At 34.8% G+C, this 22,593-nt stretch overlaps 1 protein-coding gene across 1 annotated transcript in view; it reads right to left on the reverse strand.

The window, feature by feature from the left end:
• Positions 1–514: 514 nt before the first annotated feature.
• LOC149167787 (F-box protein 7-like) overlaps positions 515–22,593 on the reverse strand; it is a 518,393-nt gene continuing 496,314 nt past the window's right edge. Inside the window, exon 9 of the mRNA XM_089433153.1 lies at positions 515–697. Within this exon, the coding sequence (XP_089289279.1) occupies positions 530–697 (168 nt within the window). The 3' untranslated portion in view covers positions 515–529. The remainder of the gene's footprint in view (positions 698–22,593) is intronic.

Genomic DNA, 22,593 nt, shown 5'->3' on the forward strand with positions numbered 1-22,593 from the left:
ATAGTTTAATTCCCCAAGGGTAACTTCCATCCTCAACCTCTCCCAATGAAATTTGAACCCATGACCTAGAGGAGACTAAACCCCACAAAAACCATTTAATATACACCTCTCATATATATGTGTGTGTGTGTGTGGAGGGGGTATTTTAAAACATTCTTAATATAATCATATATTTGTGTTATTATCAAACTCAATAAATTACTAAGTTACTTAATTTTTTTATGATTAATTAAGTGTTTTTGTCTTTCTTTACTATTGATATAAGACAATACATTTTTTTCCCCAAGGAAAAATCATAATTTTCATCATATGAAATATTGAAAATTACATGTTGTAGATGCTTAATATCATATCAAAAATTGATTATTGTTATCCAACAATCATATGCTGATATATAAGTTGTCCAAAAAACTATCAAAAATTTTCAGATCTGTCCGATATACATACAAAAAAGTGTCTAGTGTGTGTATACAATACTGTCATAAGTCTGTTATACTATCATAAAAATCTCAGTTGTATAAATAAGTAATTATATGCACAAAATTACTCCAAAACAACAACATCTGTAGTGATGTCGATAAAGGTATGATGATAACACTGATAGAAATATGTCCCATTTTGTTCTGATATCAACCAAGTACCACGATCCTGGAGCGTGCCCTCTTTGGATCACTGATTGGAAAGTGTATTCCTTTCCCTGTAAATATGTTGAACAAAAATGTTATCAAAATGTGATTTTAACACAATAATTTCCTTTAGCAAATTTCTGAGTGTGTACGAGTGACATACTGTCTTTTGATTTAACCAATCAATAATTACTTTGGAATCCCGAAAGATCTATAGCTGCCAGCACCCTTTTCCAAAGCGCATAGGATAAGTAACTTTAGGCTATAAAGTTCTTCGAAGTTATTTGTACCTTGTTCCATACCTGACTTTAATTTGAAATAGTGTGAATTGTTAAGGTAAAGAACAACACCCTCGACACATCTGCCATTTTGAGACGAACCATCAAAGTAAACCCATGGAACAAATTGATCGTTGATTTCAGAGGCGATAATCTAGGTATTTGATTGTTCATCTTCTTCAAGAAGGAGTGTATATATGAAAATGACTTTAGCAACAATCCGATTTGGGAGAAAAATTTCTCCTGGAATATTTTCATATTTCTACCAATCCAGAGGCCCCAGAAAATGAGAACATGGATGTTCCTTAGCTTTCTAGGATTTGCCTCATACCACCAAGTCTTACATGCTTCAATTAATGAATATCAATGTAAACTTTGAAACGGGAACTATAAACTCGAAACGGGAACTCTGGCCAAAAAACTCCAAAAAAAACATCAAAAACAGTGCTAAAAACGAAAAATGTTGATGCTGGAATAACACCTTTTTTTTTGGGTAAATTTTCAACATGTTTTAAAAATGGCGGTGAAAACCAATTTTTTGCGCTAAAATTATCCAAAAAACATCCTCAAAATGAAAAGTGTTAATGCTGGGAGAACACTTCTTTTTTCAAAAGTAAAATTTCAACATTTCGAAATAATGGCGTAAAATATTTTATCATGACCCCGAAAAGCATTAAATTTAAAAAAATAATGAACATATATATATATATAAAACAATGAAAAAACACAAAACAAAAAAAAAGTTAAAAAAATAACAAAAACATAAATTAAAATATATACTACTAAAAAAAAAATCAATCATAAAAATGTAAAAAAAAAAACCAAAATTAATGATAAGAATTAAAAAACTAAAAAAAATAAAAAATTATAAACAAATAAATAGTAAAAAAAATATTTAAAAAAATGGAGAAAAAAATTATTTTGTAAACCATAAAAAAATTGGCAAAAAAAAAACATTTAAAAAAAACAAAAAATTAAGTAGGTAAAAAAAGAAAAAAGAAAAAAAAAAAAAAGTAAAAGTAAAAATTAAAAACAAACTAGATCTAAAAAAAATAGAAAATTAACCAAAAAAAAATTAAAAACTAGTAAAATTAAGATTAAAATGTTGATTACTTAAAAAACAAATATAAAAATATATATAAAAGTCAAAAATAAAAAAATTAAAAATGTTAAAAAAATTTATCTCACAAACCATAAAAGAATTTGGAAAAAAAAAAAAAAAAAACAAAATTAATATATATATATATATATATATATAGATATATATATATATATAATTAAGTAAGTAAAAATAGAGAATAAAAAAAAACAATAGCAAAAACTGGGGGAAAAAATAAAAAAATTAAAAAAAATTAAAAACAAACTAGTTTAAAAAATAGAAAATTAAAGAAAAAATTTAAAAAACTAGTAAAATTAATATTAAAAAAACAAAAATAAATTCAAATTATTAAAAAAATATATAAAAAATTAAAAAAATGTGTATTTTTTTATTAAAAAAAAATTAATTATTTTTTATTAAACAAAAAAATTTTAAATTTAATTTTTTTTTAAACAATCTTTTTTTTCTCCTTTTTTTTTAAAACAATTTTTATTTTTATTTTATTTAAAAATACAAATTATTAAACCTACATTTTATATTAAACAAAAAAAATTACATTTTTTTCTTTTTTATTTTTTTTTAAATTATCAATTTATTTTTTATTTAAAAATAGAAATCATAAAAAATATTTTAATTTTTTTTAAACAAATAAAATTTTTTAATTTAAAATTTAAAAAATTATTATTATTATTATTTTTTAAGTTAATATTGGTTTTTTGTTTGCTTGTTTTGTTTTGTTTTGTTTATTTGTTTGTTTTTTGTTTTTTTAAATAATTCGGTGGCCCTCCGCCCCACGGGCGGCGACCAGATTTATTATTATTATTATTTTTAATTTAAAAAAATATTTATTTATTTATTTTTTTCTAATTTTAAATTAAAAAATTAAATTTGTTTAAAAAAAATAAAAATATTTTGTTATGATTTCTATTTTTAAATAAATAAAATTGTTTAATTAACAAAAAGATTGTTTAAAAAATTTGTAAATTTTAAATATATATATATATATATATATATATATATATATATATATTATTATTATTATTATTATTATTATTTTAAATATAAAATGTAGGTTTAATTTTTTTATTTTTTTTAATATAAAATGTAGGTTTAATAATTTGTATTTTTAAATAAAAAAAAATAAAAATAAAAATGGTTTTAAAAAAATTATAATTTTTTTTAAAAATAAAATAAGTATGTTTAATAAAAAATAATTACAATTTTTTTAATAAAAAATATGCTCTTTTTTTTTTTTTTCTTTTTTTCTTCAGGTTAAGACTAAACTAAGTACCCACGGGGAAATTTTTTTTTTAATATTAATTTTACTAGTTGTTGTTGTTGTTTTTTTTTTGGTAACTAGTTTGTTTTTAATTTTTTTCCCCAGTTGTTGTTGTTGTTGTTTTTTTTTGCCCCTCTATTTTTACTTTTATATATATATGTTTTTTATTTTCCAAATTCTTTTATGGTTTGTGATAAAAAAAATTTAACATTTTTTGTTTTTTTTTTTAAATATTAATTTTACTAGTTTAAAAAAAAAATCGTTATTTTTTTTTTTTTTTTAACTAATTTGTTTGTTTATTTGTTTGTTTGTTTGTTTTGTTTGTTTGTTTGTTTGTTTTTTACCTAGTTTTTGCTAATGTTTTTTTTTTTTTTTTAATTTCTAAATTTTTACTTAATTTTTTATATATATTTATATTTTATTTATTTATTATTTTTATTATTATTTTTCCAAATTCTTTTATGGTTTATGAGAATTTTTTTTTTTAACATTTTAACATTTTTATTTTTGTCTTTTTTTTATATATATTTTTATATTTGTTTTTTAGAGACAATTGTTTTATGTGGATTGAAAATTTAATTAACGATGTATAAATATATAAAATATTGAAAATGCAAAATATCGACCTTCTTCTTTAAATATGCAAATCAATAAAAACCTCACTACAAAAAAAAAAAAAATATGAAGAAGAAGTCCACTTCCAAAATTATTAAATTTACAAAATAATTATTTACATTTCATACATTAGAAAATTTGAAGTCAAAAAATAGGTCTTTTAAAAAAAGGGTCTGATACAGAATAACCACTTTTTTAAATCAGCATGAAAATCACTACCATTCTAAAATGCAATGTACATAAAATAAATTAAAGTGCCAAAAACTATGCTCTAAAAAAAACTTGTGTGTTCTGCATCACCCATTTTCAAAATCAGATCACTTTTTTGTTATCTCTACAAAACGGGTAACGGTATCAGTTCCCGTTTCAAAGTTTACGTTGATGAATCCCCCGAATATTTGTGATGAATGTTTTAGGACTTATATATAAAATTCCAAATCTGTAAAGATATATGACAAGCCAAAAACATATGATCAACAGATTCGACTTTTGCATTGCATAAAGGACACCAAAGCCCCCTGATTAGATCTTCCTTTTAGATTTTCTCATATAAGATCTTTGTTTGTAAGAAGACACCATAAAAATAGTTTCACTCTTGGAGGACTTTTCATTTTCCAGATGGGCTTCCACCACTAGTTTATCACCTCTAGTTCTTTAGATGAATAAGCATATAAACAACCTTCCTTTGGGCTATACTATCCCTTTTTGGAATGAATCCATAAGAGTTCATCCTCACAATCCTAAATTCTAACATGAGAAAGTGATGAAGCATTTGTATATTCAACCCATATCTGGTGCCAGTGGATATGTAAGTTTGACGTGCATATAAGATAAATCTATTATCACATAAGGCAATATATTATCACAGGTATCTTATCATCATTTTCTCTTTATTTACAAAGCAAAACATATAGAGATGTCGTTATTTATATTTTTCCATCTCCTAGTTTTCACTTCTATGCAATGATAATTTAGTTTGAATGGACAAAGTACTTCTTTTATCCGATGAGAACTTAATTTGAATCGACAAAGTAATTTTTTTTATGTATAAATATTTTCATTTGAAGTATTTTTATTATGTGCAAATAATCATCACATTGATGTCACATTTATACAATCTCATTTTCTCATTAGGTTCTTGCATAACCTTTTTTATTAACCTTTTGAAAAACGATAATAACTTTGATATACTATGTAACATGCGTCTACATGAAATATGCAAGAAATTTATAATAAAATGCATATGGTTTATTTTTATTTTTTTAAAAAGAATTTTTATTAACCTTTTGAAAAATGATAATAACTTTGATATACTATGTAACATGCGTATACATGAAATATGCAAGAAATTATGGTTTATTTTTATTTTTTTAAAAAGAAGTGGTTATAAATTTGCATTAAAATATTTTGGTTTGAAAGTCAAAACCTTGTAGATCTTGAATCAAAATTTCTTCGGCTGAGATCCAAAAATTCCAAAAGAAATTGATACATTTAACACCCTATTTTCATTCTACTAGCATAAACAAATTTCTTCATACAACCTCCAAAAAAATCCTAAAATAACTATATATTAGCATACCATGAATAAACTAATGAAGAAAAAACTATCCTTCTACATTCTCCCAGGAAGTAGCAGTAACATAGATTTCATTTGATTCTGGATCAAGCTGAGAAGGAGGGGAGGCTAGGCCTATAATAATTTTAGCTCCAATCTCTTCCTACAAATATGTCTTCACCTGTTGTTGCATCAGGAGTTCCTCTGACTCGTCGCTACATACCTCAAATGTTTGTTCATCCATCATAGGGAATGAGCTGTCCATTCAAAATTTCTAACATTTATATTGCCAACTGTAGCCTACCCAATTTAACTTCCATTATGCCAAGTTTCTAATTCAGGAGCTTGAAGTGAGCCCAAGACTCTGTCAGGATCATATTCACATGCTTTGATATTAGGGAAATGACGAACTCCATAGCCCATGCCATTTGCACTAAATATAGACTAATATCTTCCTCTCTTGCGTTGAAGCTTCGTTCCATTGAAAGTACCCAACAACAAGCCTTCTTTATTCCATGGCAGATATGCAACTAACAGACAACCCTGAATTAACATGTTTGCTCCATCTCTCTTTATAATCCATCAGGCTGGATCTTTATCATTCGACACTCCTTTCTATGCCATTAATGTCGTACTAGACCACATGCACTAGACAGACTTTGAAATCCATTACCATTATGAAAACACTACTATCTGGATTGAATTCCATTGAAGGCAAAGATCTCAAGAATGTATTCTGCGCCTTGGATAAGGAAACATTGCCTCCACACATTCTATCAAATTTGTTAACCACTAATGCCACCCTCCATTTGTCCGTTGGTAGACAAAGCATGACGAGTGTAGTCCAAATGGCTAAAAAATATCGTCCTCAATGAAAGGAAACAACTGCTAAAGCACGATGAGTATTATAGAAATTAACAGAATTTCGAGATAATATTTGACAGGGAAGAGGGATGTCCCTTCGCGTTTTTCTGGAATTAGTTTCATTTAATAAATTCATAAGCTGAAATTAATTTATATGTTTATGTGGTTTTAGATAGAAGATGATCAGGCGCTAAGGTATTCCTAGATGTTAAGTCACCTATTCAATTTCTCATTTCTCATCTTATTCTTGTGTTATTTTTGGACATGATCATAATGTAGCCTCACCAGCCTAAATTACAAAAAAAAATTGAAATTGATTTATAAACCTCACCAGTTTACTTAACCAGTCTGCTTTTCTATAGGAGAAGATATGGATACAACAAAAAGAATATGGGGAGCGGTGGGGCTTTCAAATTTAGAGAGCAAGTGTCTTCTGGAACTGGACAACGAAAATCGGATAAAAATGCATGATCAGGTTAGAGATATGGGAAGATATACTGCGGAAAGATCAATGCCCCATCGTCTTTGGTGTCACGCGACCAACAATAACATTGATAAGTTATTTGAAGAATCGTCGTGGTCTGTAAGTGATTCAAACATTCCTCTTTGGTTCAAAATTTTTAAAGTTGTTTTGTTCAACGCAAAGATCTGTGTCCTGGATACTATCTATCTTTTATTTTTATGATTGAATAGGTCACAACCGAAGTTCGCGGGATTTCGACGGTTCATCGTGTATACGGTTTCCATTATGGATTCGGTGTCCGTTCAGAAATGTCATGGTACAAAAGGTGTAGTCAGGAGCTGTTGGGAAACTGTAAGCGGGCACTGTTCAATACAGATCGTTATCATGGTTTGCGAATTCTTGCAAGTGAAGATTGTTATGTAGAAGCTATATTGAGGAGGGTGCGGTCACCACATCTCATATGGCTCCGCTGGTATAAATGCCCCTATTCTTCCCTGTTAAGTTCCATTAATTTTTTTAACAACTGCTGTCTTTCCTTAATTTCTAGAAACCAACTGCAGTAATTTCCTTAAATTAAGGAAATCAACTGCAGTTAATAAATTTATTGTTGGGAGCTACTGAAGTGGTCCATTATTCCATCTGGAGTTCTCTACCTTGATCTGTGGAACCCCTGACAAATAGCCATCAGAAGCTTGGCTATAAATTTATCTGTTTGGTCCCCAAGCTTGTATCTCAATTCCCTTCAGTTTTTACACCATCTAGTTGAGAGAACAGAGCTTGGAAGTGCCTTCAGACTTTCTGTATTCTTTTCTTTTTGCTTGGATTGAAGCTAGAGTGTTGTTTCTGTATTCTTTTCTTTTTGCTTGGATTGAAGCTGGAGTGCTGTTTTCAGTCAAGAAAGCAAGTGGACTGTGGAAGCGTAATAGAAAAGTTTTGGTTTGCAGCAAGAGCGTTATCAATGGCTGGAGGTAATTTATTTTTACTGGGCATTAAACCTTCATTCCAGTTTTACGATTCTTTAAGTTTTTATTCCGCATATAGAATCACTGTTAAAAACTAACATTGGTATCAGAGCTTAACATTTATCTCTGCCTTGGTGTGTTCTGCTTACCAAAATTATGTTGTTATGATAACGAAAATCACAGTCCATGCCCCGAGAAATTTGTTTTCTCGCCCCTCGAAAATTCGAATTTAGTCACTTTTAAACGAATGGAGAATGATTCTGGCTTTCTTTTTCTTGTTAGAAAATATCGTATTTGTCATAGTTTGCGTCTTACCTTGTTCTTACATTCGGTAAGCTCCGGAAACTCCCCGATCTACGCGTATTTTGAACAAAAAAAATAATATAAATAAATAAATGCTGCGCATGCTACATTTTTAGATTGCTTCATTCCTTACATCTGTCTTTCGTGTTGGGGTTGAAGTTTGAACAATATGTGTACTGTGAATGGGCTGGAATTTGTGAGGTTCATTGATTCTTATCCCCAAGCATTGCACCAGCACTATTTAAAGAAGATATTCTTGGCACAGAAATAGTTTATTTCTCAAATAAAAACCAAAGACAGTTGTTGTGGTTAGTTACAGTGTGTAACCCTCGACAATGAGTTTGGGGATAAATTAGTGCATATTTTAATTCTCGCATTAGTTTTCTTGGTCTCCATGAAGTTTATGTGGACTAAGAACAATACGTTTCCCCAAAATATCAACTATTTTAATGGTTTTCATTAAAAAGGAATTTAAGGTTTATTTATTTTAGAAAGGAATTCTTGCTGTCATTTGGAGTAATACTAATATTTATCGCAGTTTTACTCATATAGTTCTCTTGTATGAAGTTTATTTAAAATGTTATTTTGACTTATTCATTTTTACTGAACATTTTTTTTTTTTTACTATGGTTAAAGAAATGTTTATAGTTTTATAATATTTTTTTTTTGAGTTTGATTAGTGCGGTAATTGTTTCCGTTTTCCATATATATATATTTTTGTTTATGCAATTTTATAATGGGTAATGTCTAGTGATCCATATAATTTTAATTAATTAGAGAATAGCCACAACATCTTTAATTAAATAAAATTATATCACGTAAAGATTATTTAGACATTAAATTGTAATTAATTAGACTAAATATAATAAATTTTATCCCACAGGAATTTTTATTATATTTATGTAATTAATTAGGATAAAATTTCATAACCTACCCACAGGAGTTATGAATTAATAAGTTTTATCATAAAGTTCAGAATTATGAAAAAATTGAATCTGTTTGAAATGAAAATTTAGCCCACAGGCAATTTTTATGTCATTAGATTCAATTTTGAACATGATTTACATTTGTAAAACATGAAATTTTATCTAAGCCTCAATTTTAACATAAGCATGTGATTTTTAATTTTGATGCAGTTGTACAACCTGCAAATTTCTCTGAAATTCGTTGTGACATTCCCGAACTTAAGGGAGATAACTATAAGGTTTGGAAGGAGAGGATTCTCCTTCATTTGGGATGGATGGACATAGATTATGCTATTAGGAAAGATGAACCACCGGCACTCACTAATACCAGCACTGCAGCGGACATCACGCTTTATGAACGATGGGAGAGATCCAATCATCTAAGCATGATGTTCATTAAGACTAAAATTTCAGCTGGTATTCGTGGTTCTGTTGATCAGCATGAAAAGGTCGGAGACTTGTTGAAGGCCATTGATGATTAATTCGTCACTTCAGACAAGGCACTAGCAAGCACCCTAATCATAAAGTTCTCATCCCTAAGGCTCACCAGTGTGAAAGGTGTGCGCGAGCACATCATGCAGGTGAGGGACACTGTTGCTCAATTGAAGAAACTCAAGGTTGATATATCGGAGTCCTTCCTAGTGCACTACATCCTGAACACCCTTCCGCACCAATATGGGCCTTTCAAAATCTCATACAACACACATAAGGATAAATGGTCAATTAATGAACTCATGACCATGTGTATTCAAGAGGAAGAGAGACTGGTGATGGAACTTGGAGAGAGTGCAATGCTGGCAACGCGTGGAAAGGGCAAGTCTCAAGCCAATCTGAAAGGGAAAGGTAAAGTACCTCCCCAAGCCGATATCAAAAAGGATTCCAAGTGTTTCTTCTGTAAAATGAAGGGACACATGAAGAAGGAATGCACCAAATTTCAGAAATGGCTTGCAGACAAAGGTAATTTAATCTCGTTTGTTTGTTATGAATCTAATATGGTTAACGTCAATATTAACACATGGTGGATTGATTCTGGATCAACAATTCACATTTCGAATTCCTTGCAGGGTTTGCAAAACCTAAGGAAACCAGTGGGAAGTGAGCAAAGCATCTTATTAGGAAACAAGATGGGCTCACATGTGGAAGCTATAGGAACATGTTATTTAACTTTAAGTAGTGGCTTTGCTTTAGAATTAGAAAAGACCTTTTATGTTCCAAGTTTTTCTAGAAACTTGATTTTAGTTTCAAGGCTTGTACCTTTTGGATATTCCTTAAACTTTTCAGAAAAATCTTTCAGTCTATTCTATAAATCTGATTATGTTGGGAATGGTATTTTGTCTAATGGTCTTTACTGCATTAATTTACAAAACAATGTCACTTATGATTCAATGCATGTTCACACTGGCACTAAAAGATGTGTTATTAATGAAGATTCCTCTAAATTATGGCACCGGAGACTAGGTCATATCTCCATAGAAAGAATTAAAATATTGGTAAATGAAGGGGTACTTAATACTCTGGATTTTACTGATTTTGAGACTTGTGTGGACTGCATAAAGGGAAAGCAGACCAACAAGTCAAAGAAAGGTGCCAATAGGAGTTCGGACATATTAGAGATCATACATACTGATATATGTAGTCCAGACATGGACTCACATGGTCAGAGATACTTCATCTCCTTTATAGATGATTATTCACAATATATGTATCTTTACATGCTTCATAAAAAGAGCGAAGCATTAGATGCCTTTAAGATCTTTAAGGCTGAAGTAGAGAAACAATGCGGCAAGCAAATTAAGATCGTGAGATCAGATAGAGGTGGAGAATATTATGGTAGATACACAGAAGATGGACAAGCACCTGGGCTATTTGCTCAATTTCTTCAAGAGCATGGGATTGTTGCCTAATACACCATGCCTGGTTCACCCGATCAGAATGGTGTAGCAAAAAGAAGAAATCGAACATTATTGGACATGGTGCGGAGTATGCTTAGCAGCTCCAATCTTCCTAAATCCTTGTGGACTGAAGCGCTTAAGACGACAATGTATATATTAAACCGAGTTCCAACCAAGGTGGTTCCTAAAACGCCATTTGAATTATGGAAAGGTTGGAAACTGAATTTGCGACATATGCGCGTTTAGGATGCCCGTCTGAAGTGAGAATTTATAATCTACAAGAGAAGAAGCTGGACCCAAGGACCATTAGTGGGTATTTCATTGAATATGCTGAAAGGTCTAAAGGTTACAGATTTTATTGTCCATCTCACAGCACTAGGATTGTGGAATCAAGAAATGCAAAGTTTCTTGAAAATGACTTGATCAGTGGGAGCGATCAAACCAGAAACATAGTTTCTGAGAAGGACCATTCAGAATCTCAACCTTCCACTTCAAGTGATAGATTGGTTATTGTTCATAGCACCCCTCAAGTACAAACTGGTGTTGAACAACCAATTGTTGAAGTTTCACAAGCTGCTGACGATATTCCAGTAGATCAAGGAGTTCAAGAGTTGCCAAGAACTTTTGAACAACAAGTTGAACCACATACTTCTGAGGAAGATGATGGTACAACATTAAGAATATCTACTAGACCAAAGAGATCAGCAATTCCTAATGATTATGTTGTGTATCTACAAGAATCTGACTACAACATTGGAGCCGAAAATGATCTCGAGTCATTTTCACAAGCCATGAGTTGCAAAGAATCAGAACTATGGTACAATGCCATGAAGGAAGAGATGAATTCCATAAAGAGTAATGAAGTTTGGGATCTTGTTGAGTTGCCTAATGGTGCAAAAACCATTGGATGTAAATGGGTCTTTAAGACAAAGAAAGAATCATTGGGCAACATTGAGAGATACAAGGCAAGACTTGTTGCTAAGGGATTCACTCAGAAAGAAGGAATCGACTACACGGAGACTTTTTCTCTTGTATCTAAGAAAGATTCCTTGCGCGTTATTATGGCATTAGTAGCTCATTTTGACTTGGATTTGCAACAAATGGATGTGAAAACGGCTTTTCTTAATGGAGATCTAGAGGAGGAGGTTTACATGAAACAACCTGAAGGATTCCCCTCTAGTGATGGTGAGAAATTGGTTTGCAAGCTCAAGAAGTCATTATATGGTTTAAAACAAGCATCCCGCCAATGGTATTTGAAATTCCATAATGTAATTTTTTCTTTTGGTTTTGTAGAAAACATTATGGATCAATGTATATACCTGAAAGTTAGTGGGAGTAAAATTTGTTTTCTTGTTTTATATGTGGATGACATTTTGCTAGCAACCAATGATAAGGGTTTGCTACATGAGGTGAAACAATTCCTCTCTAAAAATTTTGATATGAAGGATATGGGTGAGACATCTTATGTCATTGGCATTAAGATCCATAGAGACAGATTTCGAGGCATCTTGGGTCTGTCACATGAAACCTATATTAATAAAATTTTAGAGAGATTTCGGATGAAGGATTGTTCACCAAGTGTAGCTCCCATTGTGAAGGGTGATAGGTTAAATTTGAACCAATGCCCGAAGAACGACTTTGAAAGGGAACAAATGAAGAACATTCCATATGCTTCTGCTGTCGGAAGCCTAATGTATGCTCAAGTCTGCACAAGACTTGACATTGCGTTTGTTGTGGGAATGTTGGGACGATATCAGAGTGATCCAGGTTTAGACCACTAGAGAGCTGCAAAGAAAGTAATGAGGTACCTTCAAGGAACCAAAGACTACATGCTTATGTATAGATGGATGGACAACTTGGAAGTAATTGGCTACTCAAGTTCTAACTTTGCTGGATGTGTTGATTCACGCAAATCAACATCAGGTTACATTTTTATGATGGCCGGTGGAGCTGTATCATGGAGGAGTGCCAAGCAGACCTTGATTTCCACTTCCACTATGGAAGCCGAGTTCGTCTCCTGTTTTGAGGCTACTTTACATGGTGTATGGCTTAAGAGTTTCATTTATGGGCTTAGAATTATGGATTCTATCTCTAAGCCATTGAGAATATATTGTGATAATTCAACGACTGTTTTTATGGCTAAAAACAACAAAAGTGGGAGTCGAAATAAACACATCGACATTAAGTATTTAGCTATAAGGGAACGTGTTAAAGAAAAGAAAGTGGTCATTGAGCACGTCAGCACTGAGTTGATGATCGCTGATCCTTTGACTAAGGGCATGCCACCGTTTAAATTCAAGGATCATGTAATGAATATGGGACTTGGTTCCATTATGTAGTTTCTCATTGTATGGACAATGTTATTTTAATGAAATTCTTAAATTATTGTGATGTTTTTTCTCATATTTATGTGCACCTTAAGTTGATTCGAGAAAATTCATTTAAGAAGGATGAAGAATAAACATAAGGTTTATTCATTAAGAAATTGTTGCCACATAAATTATAATAAGAATAAATACATAGTAATACATGGAAGATAATACTCGTCATTAGAGGACTTATCGCCATGATTCATGTATCTATTACTTAATACAGATTATCAATGGATTTTAAGTTGAGACATTAAGTTAGGAAGTATGGACCAAGTGGGAGAATGTTATGCTCCATTAATTTTTTTAACAACTACTGCCTACAATTATGGAAGTAAACTGCAGTCTTTCCTTAATTTCTGGAAACCAACTGCAGTGATTTCCTTAAATTAAGGAAATCAACTGCAGTTAATAAATTTATTGTTGGGAGCTACTGAAGTGGTCCATTACTCCATCTGAAGTTCTCTACCTTGATCTGTGGAACACCTGACACATAACCATCAGAAGCTTGATGGAAGCTTGGCTATAAATTTATCTGTTTGGTCCCCAAGCTTGTATCTCAATTCCCTTCAGTTTTTACACCATCTAGCTGAGAGAACAGAGCTTGGAAGTGCCTTCAGACTTTTTGTATTCTTTTATTTTTGCTTGGATTGAAGCTGGAGTGCTGTTTTCAGTCAAGAAAGCAAGTGGACTGTGGAAGCGTAATAGAAAAGTTTACTGGGCATTAAACCTTCATTCCAGTTTTACGATTCTTTAAGTTTTTATTCCGCATATAGAATCGCTGTTAAAAACTAACATTCCCTACTTTCTTGGGTTCTGAAGAAAAAGTTAAAAGTTTTAGAAGTGAGAGGAAGCAGATTGAAAACCTTGTGGCAACAGGAATCTCAGGTACGCAATTTTGCGTGTTTATACTTTTATTTCAATCTCAATTTGTAGATGAGAATCATCTCGAAATCTTTCTTACAGTGGAAATGTGTACATTGCAGCCGCCTCTCCAGTTGCGAGAGTTAAACATCTACTCTCCCTTTTCAGATTTTCCAAAGTCCATAGGACAACTGAAGTACCTTGAAAAGATTGTTGTGGATTATGATGGGACTGTCCAAATCAAAACTTTGCCAGAGGAATTTTGTTATATGCGCTCTTTGACATACTTGGTCTTAAGACATTTCACAAGAATGAGATCGTTGCCTGATTCCCTGGGAAAGCTAACAAATCTTCAGCACATCGATTTGTCTTATGCTACCAGTTTGGAGATGCTGCCTGATTCCATCGGAAAGCTACCAAACCTCCAGTCCATCGATTTGTCTTATTGTTCCCGCTTGGCGATGCTGCCAAATTCTTTTGGGAATTTGACTCGACTCAAACGTCTCTCTTTGAAGGAATGTAGGAATGTGACCATTTCCAAAGAGACACTTGGAAATATTACCACGCTGGAATTCTTGGATCTTTCATGTTGTTCCGAGGTGAAAGAATTGCCTCCCCAGGTCGCACATCAACGGTTCTTGGAAGAAATATATTTAGTGGATGCTGAGTTAAAAGAATTGCCAAGCGGTATTGGTGACCTATGCAACTTGGAGGTTCTGCATTTAGGGGACCATTTGTTGGAAGTGCTGCCATCTTCCCTCGGTTACCTCAATAGCTTGAAGAAGTTTTTACAGGAGAGTTACATCATGGCGTATGTGTCCATAATTATAGGGAGCTAAACAAGCTCACTATTAAAGATAAATTTCCCATTCCTGTTATCGATGAATTATTGTATGAATTACATGGAGCTATTTACTTCACAAAGATGGATCTTCGTTCAATATATCATCAAATTAGAATTAAGGCTGAAGACATTCCAAAAACAGTGTTCAAAACTCATAAGGGTCATTATGAATTTTTGATCATGACTTGTGGCCTTAATAATGCACCTTTCACATTTCAAGGTTTGATGATTTTCATTTTCAAAGCCTTCCTTAGAAAATTTGTTTTAGTATTTTTTTATGATATACTAATATACAACAAGTCTTGGAAGGATCATGTTCAACATGTTGACTGGATGCTCAAACTATTGGAGGAGAAACAATTATATGAAAAAACCTCCAAATGTTTTTTTGGAGTATAGGAGGTGTAATATTTGGGTCATATTGTATCTCATGAGGGTGTGAGGGTGTTAAGGTAGACCCTAACAAAATTAAATCCATTAAGGAACGGAAAATCCCCACAACCGTAAAGCATCTTTGAGGATTTCTCGGGTTGATAAGGCATTATCACAAATTTATTAAGAATTATGGGAGAATAGCGACACCTTTAACATCATTACTGAACAAAGATGCATTTTCTTGGACTTCAAAAGCAACTAAGGACTTTGAATATCTTAAAGAGACAATGTGCCAAGCACCAGTCTTAGCTACGCAAAAAATCACAAAAACCTTTATTGTGGAATGTGATGCTTCAAAAAATGGAATTGGTGTTGTTTTAATGCAAGAAGGAAGACCCATTTCTTTTGAAACTCGTCTAATCAAAGAAAATTATTTACACAAAACTATTTATGAGAAAGAAATGTTGGCAATACTACATGCACTAAAGCAATGGCGACCTTACCTAATGGGAAGACACGTCAAGGTAAAAATAGATCCTGATAGTCTTAAATACTTTTTGGAACAAATATTATTTTCAGAAGAGCAACAAAAATGGGTGACAAAGATGTTGGATTATGACTCTGAAATCATCGACAAAAAAAGGAAGAAAAATGTTGTTGCAAATTCACTCTCAAGAAAGATAAGGATGTGTAAGCATTGCTTTGTGCCATTTCTATTATCCAACCTGAGTGGATAACCAAAGCAAGGGATGAATGGAAGATGATGAAGAGTTGTGAACACTTGATGCAAGAGAATCCAGCTAAGGGCGCCATGACCAGGTGTTGGTCTCAGCTGAGGAGGAGAGATCATCAACAATTTGAATTTCATTTGTGTTTGTTAATTAAAGACAGTATTAGGAGCCTGTTTTATGTTTTGTTTTTGTCTGTTAATGAGTAGTTAAGGATAGTACAATTAGGGACAATACAGTTAGGTAGAAGCAGTTGCAGACACCTGGTTGTTTGGTCTCTTGTGTAGTTTAACTTTCTAGTTGTTTACTTTAAAAAAACAACAACAACAAAGTAACAGGAAAGAAAATATTATCATTGTATTTTACAGAACGAAAGAATCAAATAGCAAGATAGTTGATAATTGCATAACTAAACAAGCAACTGCCAACAGTTTGCTTAACTGTATTGCAAGGAATTATAAAACAATTGTACACAGCATGGACGGGGTTCATTCTTTTCGGGACAAAGAATAATAATACGAAACAGAGATATTTTCTTTTCATTCTATTTTCCTGAATCCATCTAAATTGACTACTGTATCTCCTACAATCTAATTTTTGTTACATACAATATAAGAACAGACAGACAATCTGTCAAATTCCTTCCTGAACAGAAGCAAGTTCCTGAATGCAAAGTCAAGCAGAAGCATAACTAAAGCCGAGACACAGATATACAAATGGGGACAAGCACATAGTTCCTGTGCACGCTAAAGAGGCTATAGAGGCACGAAGATACACTACAGTAAAGCATTATCAACAAACACAGTTCCAACACCGAATATAAACAAGAGGTAACCCTGTGCATGATAATACCAAATTTCTTTTCATTAATCCTTCACAAATATTATTACAGTCCACATTGGGGTTTCAAACACGTGAATACAAGTCTACAGCCAACAGTTTTGAAGGTGAGGAAACCCTCCTTCAGAAACAGAGTGATAGGACGAGGGTTAGGGTTTCAAACCCTTAAAACAAAGTTCTTTACAGCCCACGGCCGAATCCACATTATACAATCAACGAACCAGAAAACTAGATTTGTTCACAATCGAACACATTGCAACCGAACCAGGTCGAGCACAATAGAAACACAACCAGAAACCCTTCGACCAAACAGAGACAACAAGGAAAGATCCTACTGGGTCTATTCGAAGAAGGGGCCGAGGGTTACTCCAGACCGAGACTTGCAAGGAGAGCATGACAATGTGTTAGCTTCGAGGGTTTGGAAACCAGATAGCAAATGTGAAAACTGATAAGAAGGGGAACGTGCATGCCAAACGAACTCACTCTCTCGATAGCAGAACTAACCAAGTAGAATTACCATCGACCGCGACCCTCATTGAACAAGAACCCTGCTCGTAAGGATCCGAGACTGTTAGTGTAAACAAAAATTGGGAATATGACCTTCAACAGAGAGAGACATCTTACCTTGCTAGAGGAAACAGTCGTCGGATGGAAGGGTCCCGTTGAGGCCGCGTCCTGAGCAAAAGTAAATGCATACCCAACAACAAATTATGTAACCATACAAGTGGCAGCGGAACTGTAAGATAAAATCAAGGACCAAAGAGCAACCAAAACTGAACGTCGAGCCGTCCAAAGAGCAACCAAAACTGAACATCGAGCCGTCCAAAGAGTAAGGAATCCTCACACAGTTCGACCAGAGACTAGCAGAACCAAACGAGCAAGGGCATAGACTAGAGGAAAAACAATATTAATGTACAGCTGTAACTTACCAAAAAAATCCACAGTCGGTGTAGGCAAACATAGTTGCAGAACAGTGCCAAACCCTCACAGAGTCGCAGAACTCACAAACAACAGCACATAGTGAAAATGATCGGGAGAACCCAATACCCTAGGGTTTAGCCAAACGCGGGACGGAAGCCCGAGGTCTGGACACTTGTCCTCTCGGCGTACAAACACATTAATACAACAATCAATTTCCAACCTAAATATCTGCGCTAAACCCTGATTAACAATATAATTATTCATAAATCATTGTAATCAACAGTTGCTTGATTAATTAAGGTTTGTAACACGGGCTGGTCCCATCATAGTGGTATCAGAGTAGGATTTGGAATTGGCTTGAGAAATGGAGGTAGGAAGACGAGGTCGTGGAAGAGGTGTTCGAAGGATAGCTGAGGAAGGATTGAGAGAGGAGATCAGGATCCTTACTGCTCGTTTGGAGGCAGTTGAAGTAGGGAGAAGAAGGGATCCAGAGGTAGGAGATGATAGCGAAGAAGAAGTTGTAGTGACAACAGATGGATCGGATGAAGAAGGACCAGAAATGAGGCTGTTGAGGTCGATCCTAATGGCGAGCAGCAAACCCAAACTAGAACTCCCAAATTATGACGGCAGCTTGTCCACAGAAGTTTTGTTGGACTGGATCAGCGAGTTGGATAAGTATTTCGAGTGTGAAGAGGTCAGTGAGGACCGTAGAGTTAAGTTCGTTGTGACAAAGTTGAAGGGACATGCAGCCCTGTGGTGGGACAGTGTCCAAACAGAGAGAAGGAGGTTGAACAAGTTGCTGATCAAGAAGTGGTCAAGGATGGTGGCCAAGTTGAAAGGTAGATTTTTGCCTAAGGATTACCAGATTGCACTACACAGGCAAGTGCAAAATCTGAAACAAAAAGGGATGACAGTAAGGGAGTACACTGAAGAGTTTTACCGAGTGAATTTAAGGGTTGGCTATACAGAGGACACCCCGAAGAAAACAACCAGGTATGTAAATGGCTTAAGGTTAGAAATATTGGATGAAATTAGTATTCTTTCTCCGAAAAACATTGAAGAAGCATATCAGAGTGCTATGAAAGCAGAGGAGAAAATTGCCAGAAAACAAAATGCTAGGAGAGGACGGGGAACTGGCAGAGGAAGAGGACAGACTTATGGCAGAGGGCGAACTGCTAGCAGTAATGAGGAAGGAAGCAGTTCTAAAGCTTCTGGAACAACAGAAAAAGGTGACAACACGAGAGGTGGTAGGCCATATCAGCGAGGTAGGGGAAATGGCCGAGGCAGAGGAGCTGGTTATCAGTGTTACAGGTGTCACAAGTGGGGACATAGATCTTTTGAGTGTCTTGAGGCAGAACAAGCTAGACAGAGGGGTGCATATGTTGCACAGCCAGAAGAAGCAGAGGCCCTTCCCCAAGAGGCAGAAAATGTGCCAGAAACAGGGGAAGCCTTAGTTTTGAACAAGGTGTTGTTGAAACCAGCAAAGGAAATAGCTGAACAAACTCAGCGGAAAGCTTTGTTTCGGATGGTTTGTAAGTCACACGGTAAGTGCTGTAAGATGATTATTGATAGTGGAAGTACAAATAACCTGGTAGCCACAGAGATGGTGGAAAAGTTGGGGTTGAAGCGTTTGAAACACCCCACTCCTTATAAGGTATCATGGCTGCAAAAAGGCCATCAGTTGCTGGTAGATGAGCAATGCAAAGTGGAGTTTCATATCGACAGATATAAGGATAAAGTCATTTGTGACATAATGCTGATGGATGTATGTCACATACTGCTAGGCAGGCCATGGCAGTATGACAGGAAAGTGGTACATGACGGAAAGACAAACTGTTATAAGTTTGTCAAAGATGGGATCAAGCACACGCTTGTGCCCATCAAGGAGGAAGAAACAGCGGGGACAAGTGAGACGAGAGTGTTGTTAATGAGCGGAAAATAGTTTTTGAAACAAGTTGAGGACAACGAAGTAAGCTATGCTGTTGTAAGAAGAGCAAGGATGGTGTTTCTACACACAGAGGTGTCAGATTTTCCCACAGAAATTCAACAAATGTTGCAGGAGTTTAACGATATAGTGGTGGATGACTTGCCAGATAAACTACCCCCTAAAAGAAGCATAAGTCATCATATTGGCTTTATACCGGAGCAAGTTTTCCAAATAAAGCAACATATCAGATGAGCCCCAAAGACAATGAGGAGATTAGAAAACAGGTGCAGCTAGAAAAAGGGTTGATAAGGGAGAGTTTGAGCCCTTGCACAGTTCCAATAGTGCTCGCTCCCAAGAAAGGAGGAGAATGGTGGATGTGCACAGACTCGAGGGCCATCAACAAGATCACCATCCGGTACATATTTCCACTGCCATGGATGGATGACATGATGGATTGTTTGAGCGGGGCAGCATATTTTTATAAGATCGACTTAAAAAGTGGGTATCATTAGATTCAAATTCGAGAGGGGGATGAGTGGAAGACAACCTTCAAAACTAACGAGGGATTGTATGAGTGGCTGGTAATGCCATTCGGACTGAGCAATGCACCCAGTACCTTTATGCGGCTAATGAATGAAATGCTGAAAGAATACATCGGGAAGTTTGTGATAGTGTACCTGGACGACATATTAATTTTCAAAAAGATGAGGGAGGAACACTTTCATCATGTTCGGGAAATGCTGGAAAAATTACAGTAGAATAAGCTGCTGATAAATCTGAAAAAGTGTACTTTTCTGCAAAAAGAATTAGTTTATTTGGGCTTTGTAATTGCAGAAAATGAGCTGAAGATGGATCCAGAGAAGATTGCAGTGATAGTCAATTGGCCATCCCCGAAAAGCTTATTTGAGGTACGTAGTTTTCATGGGTTGGCGAGTTTCTACCGAAAATTTATAAGAAATTTCAGTGAAATCTGTGCACCTATGTTGGACACTATCAAAAAGGCAAGTCAGCCTTTTCGATGGACTGAGGCAGCAAAAAGGAGTTTTCAGCTACTAAAGAAGAAGATCACAGAGAGACCAATCCTGAGATTTCCAGATTTTAAAAATATTTTTCAGGTTCGCTGTGATGCAAGCGGTACAACTATTGGAGTTGTACTTAGCCAAGAGGATAAACTTGTTGCATTTTTCAGCGAGAAATTGAATGAAAGCAGGCATAAGTATTCATCCTATGACAAGGAGTTCTATGCTGTCGTCCAAGTGCTGAAGCATTGGAGACACTATTTGCTGGGGAATGAATTCATTTTGTTCTCAGATAATTCTGCACTACAGTATGTGATGCAACAACACAAGCTGAATCACAAACATTCTAAGTGGGTTGAATATTTTCCGAGTTTCATCTTTGTGTTGAAACACATCAACGGGCAAGCCAACAAGGTGGCGGATGCATTGAGTAGAAGAGCCTTACTCTTGCAGGAGAGTACTATACAAGTGCTGGGTTTTGAGCACTTGAAAGATTTGTACCAGACTGACACTGATTTTAAGGAGGCATACGAGGCATGTCAGAAACCTTTGGTAAGAGATAATTCTCCATGGTTGAACTATAACTTGCAGGAGAAACTGTTGTTTAGAGGAGGACAGTTATGCATTCCTGACTGCTCAATGAGGGAGAATATTATTCGGGAGAAGCACAGTGGAGGTCTAGCTAGACATTTCGGCATAGACAAGACATTAGAGCAGCTCAGCCATTTTTACTTTTGGCCAAAAATGCGAAGGGATGTACAAAGATTTGTGACCAGATGTAAAGTGTGTCAGTTGGCAAAAGGACGCAGTCAAAACACGAGACTTTACACACCATTGCCCATACCAAGTAGACTGTGGGACTCAGTCATCTTGGACTTCGTCTTGGGTCTACCAACGACAAAACAGGGTTATGACTCGGTGATGGTAGTAGTGGACTGGTTTTCGAAGATGGCGCATTTCATCCCTTGTAGAAAAACCAGTGATGCAACTCACATGGCCCACTTGTTCATTATAGAGATTGTCAGGCTACATGGTTTGCCTAAGTCTATTCTCTCTGACAGGGACATGAAGTTCACATGGCACTTTTGGCACACCCTGTGGAAGAAGATGGACACGCAGTTGATTTACAACTCTGCTTATCACCCCCAAACTGACGGGAAAATGGAGGTGGTAAACAGAAGTTTGGGGAACCTGCTACGAAGCTTGATTGGTGAGAATTCGCGGATGTGGGATCGAGTACTTGCCCAGGCAGAGTTCGCTTATAACGACTCGCCCAATTGCAACACGGGTTGCAGTCCTTTTCAGATCTTGTATGGCATGCATCCTCGCGGAGTGCATGAGTTGCGAGATCTAGGATAACAGGAAAGGCGAAGTGCAGATGGGGAAGATTTCGCTAACGCGATGAAAGATTTGCATGAGCAGGTGAAAACTAAATTGCAGGACAGCAGTAAAAAATACAAGCAGCAAGCAGATTTGAAACAGAGAGAAGTGCAGTTTAATGTAGGGGATGAAGTCCTCGCGCATTTGCGCAAGGAACGTTTCCCTAGAGGTGCATACAACAAGTTGAAGTACAAGAAGATAGGTCCCTGCAAAGTCCTCCGAAAATTTTCAGCGAATGCCTACGAAATACAGCTGCCACCAGGAATAGGCATTTCGCCCATCTTTAATGTAGCAGACCTGTTTCCATACACTGCTGGTTCAGAGGAAGATAGTACCACATGGCTTACACAGGACACCCAAGATGGAAGTGAGACTTGGATGAGACAAATGCCTTACGTTCAGCCTCCCGAGATCGAGAGGATCCT

The sequence above is a fragment of the Pinus tabuliformis genome, chromosome 5_1 (genome assembly GCF_031772625.1).
Source record: "Pinus tabuliformis cultivar Carrire ecotype Pingquan chromosome 5_1, CPIR1, whole genome shotgun sequence".
In the NCBI taxonomy this organism is placed as follows: Eukaryota; Viridiplantae; Streptophyta; class Pinopsida; order Pinales; family Pinaceae; genus Pinus; species Pinus tabuliformis.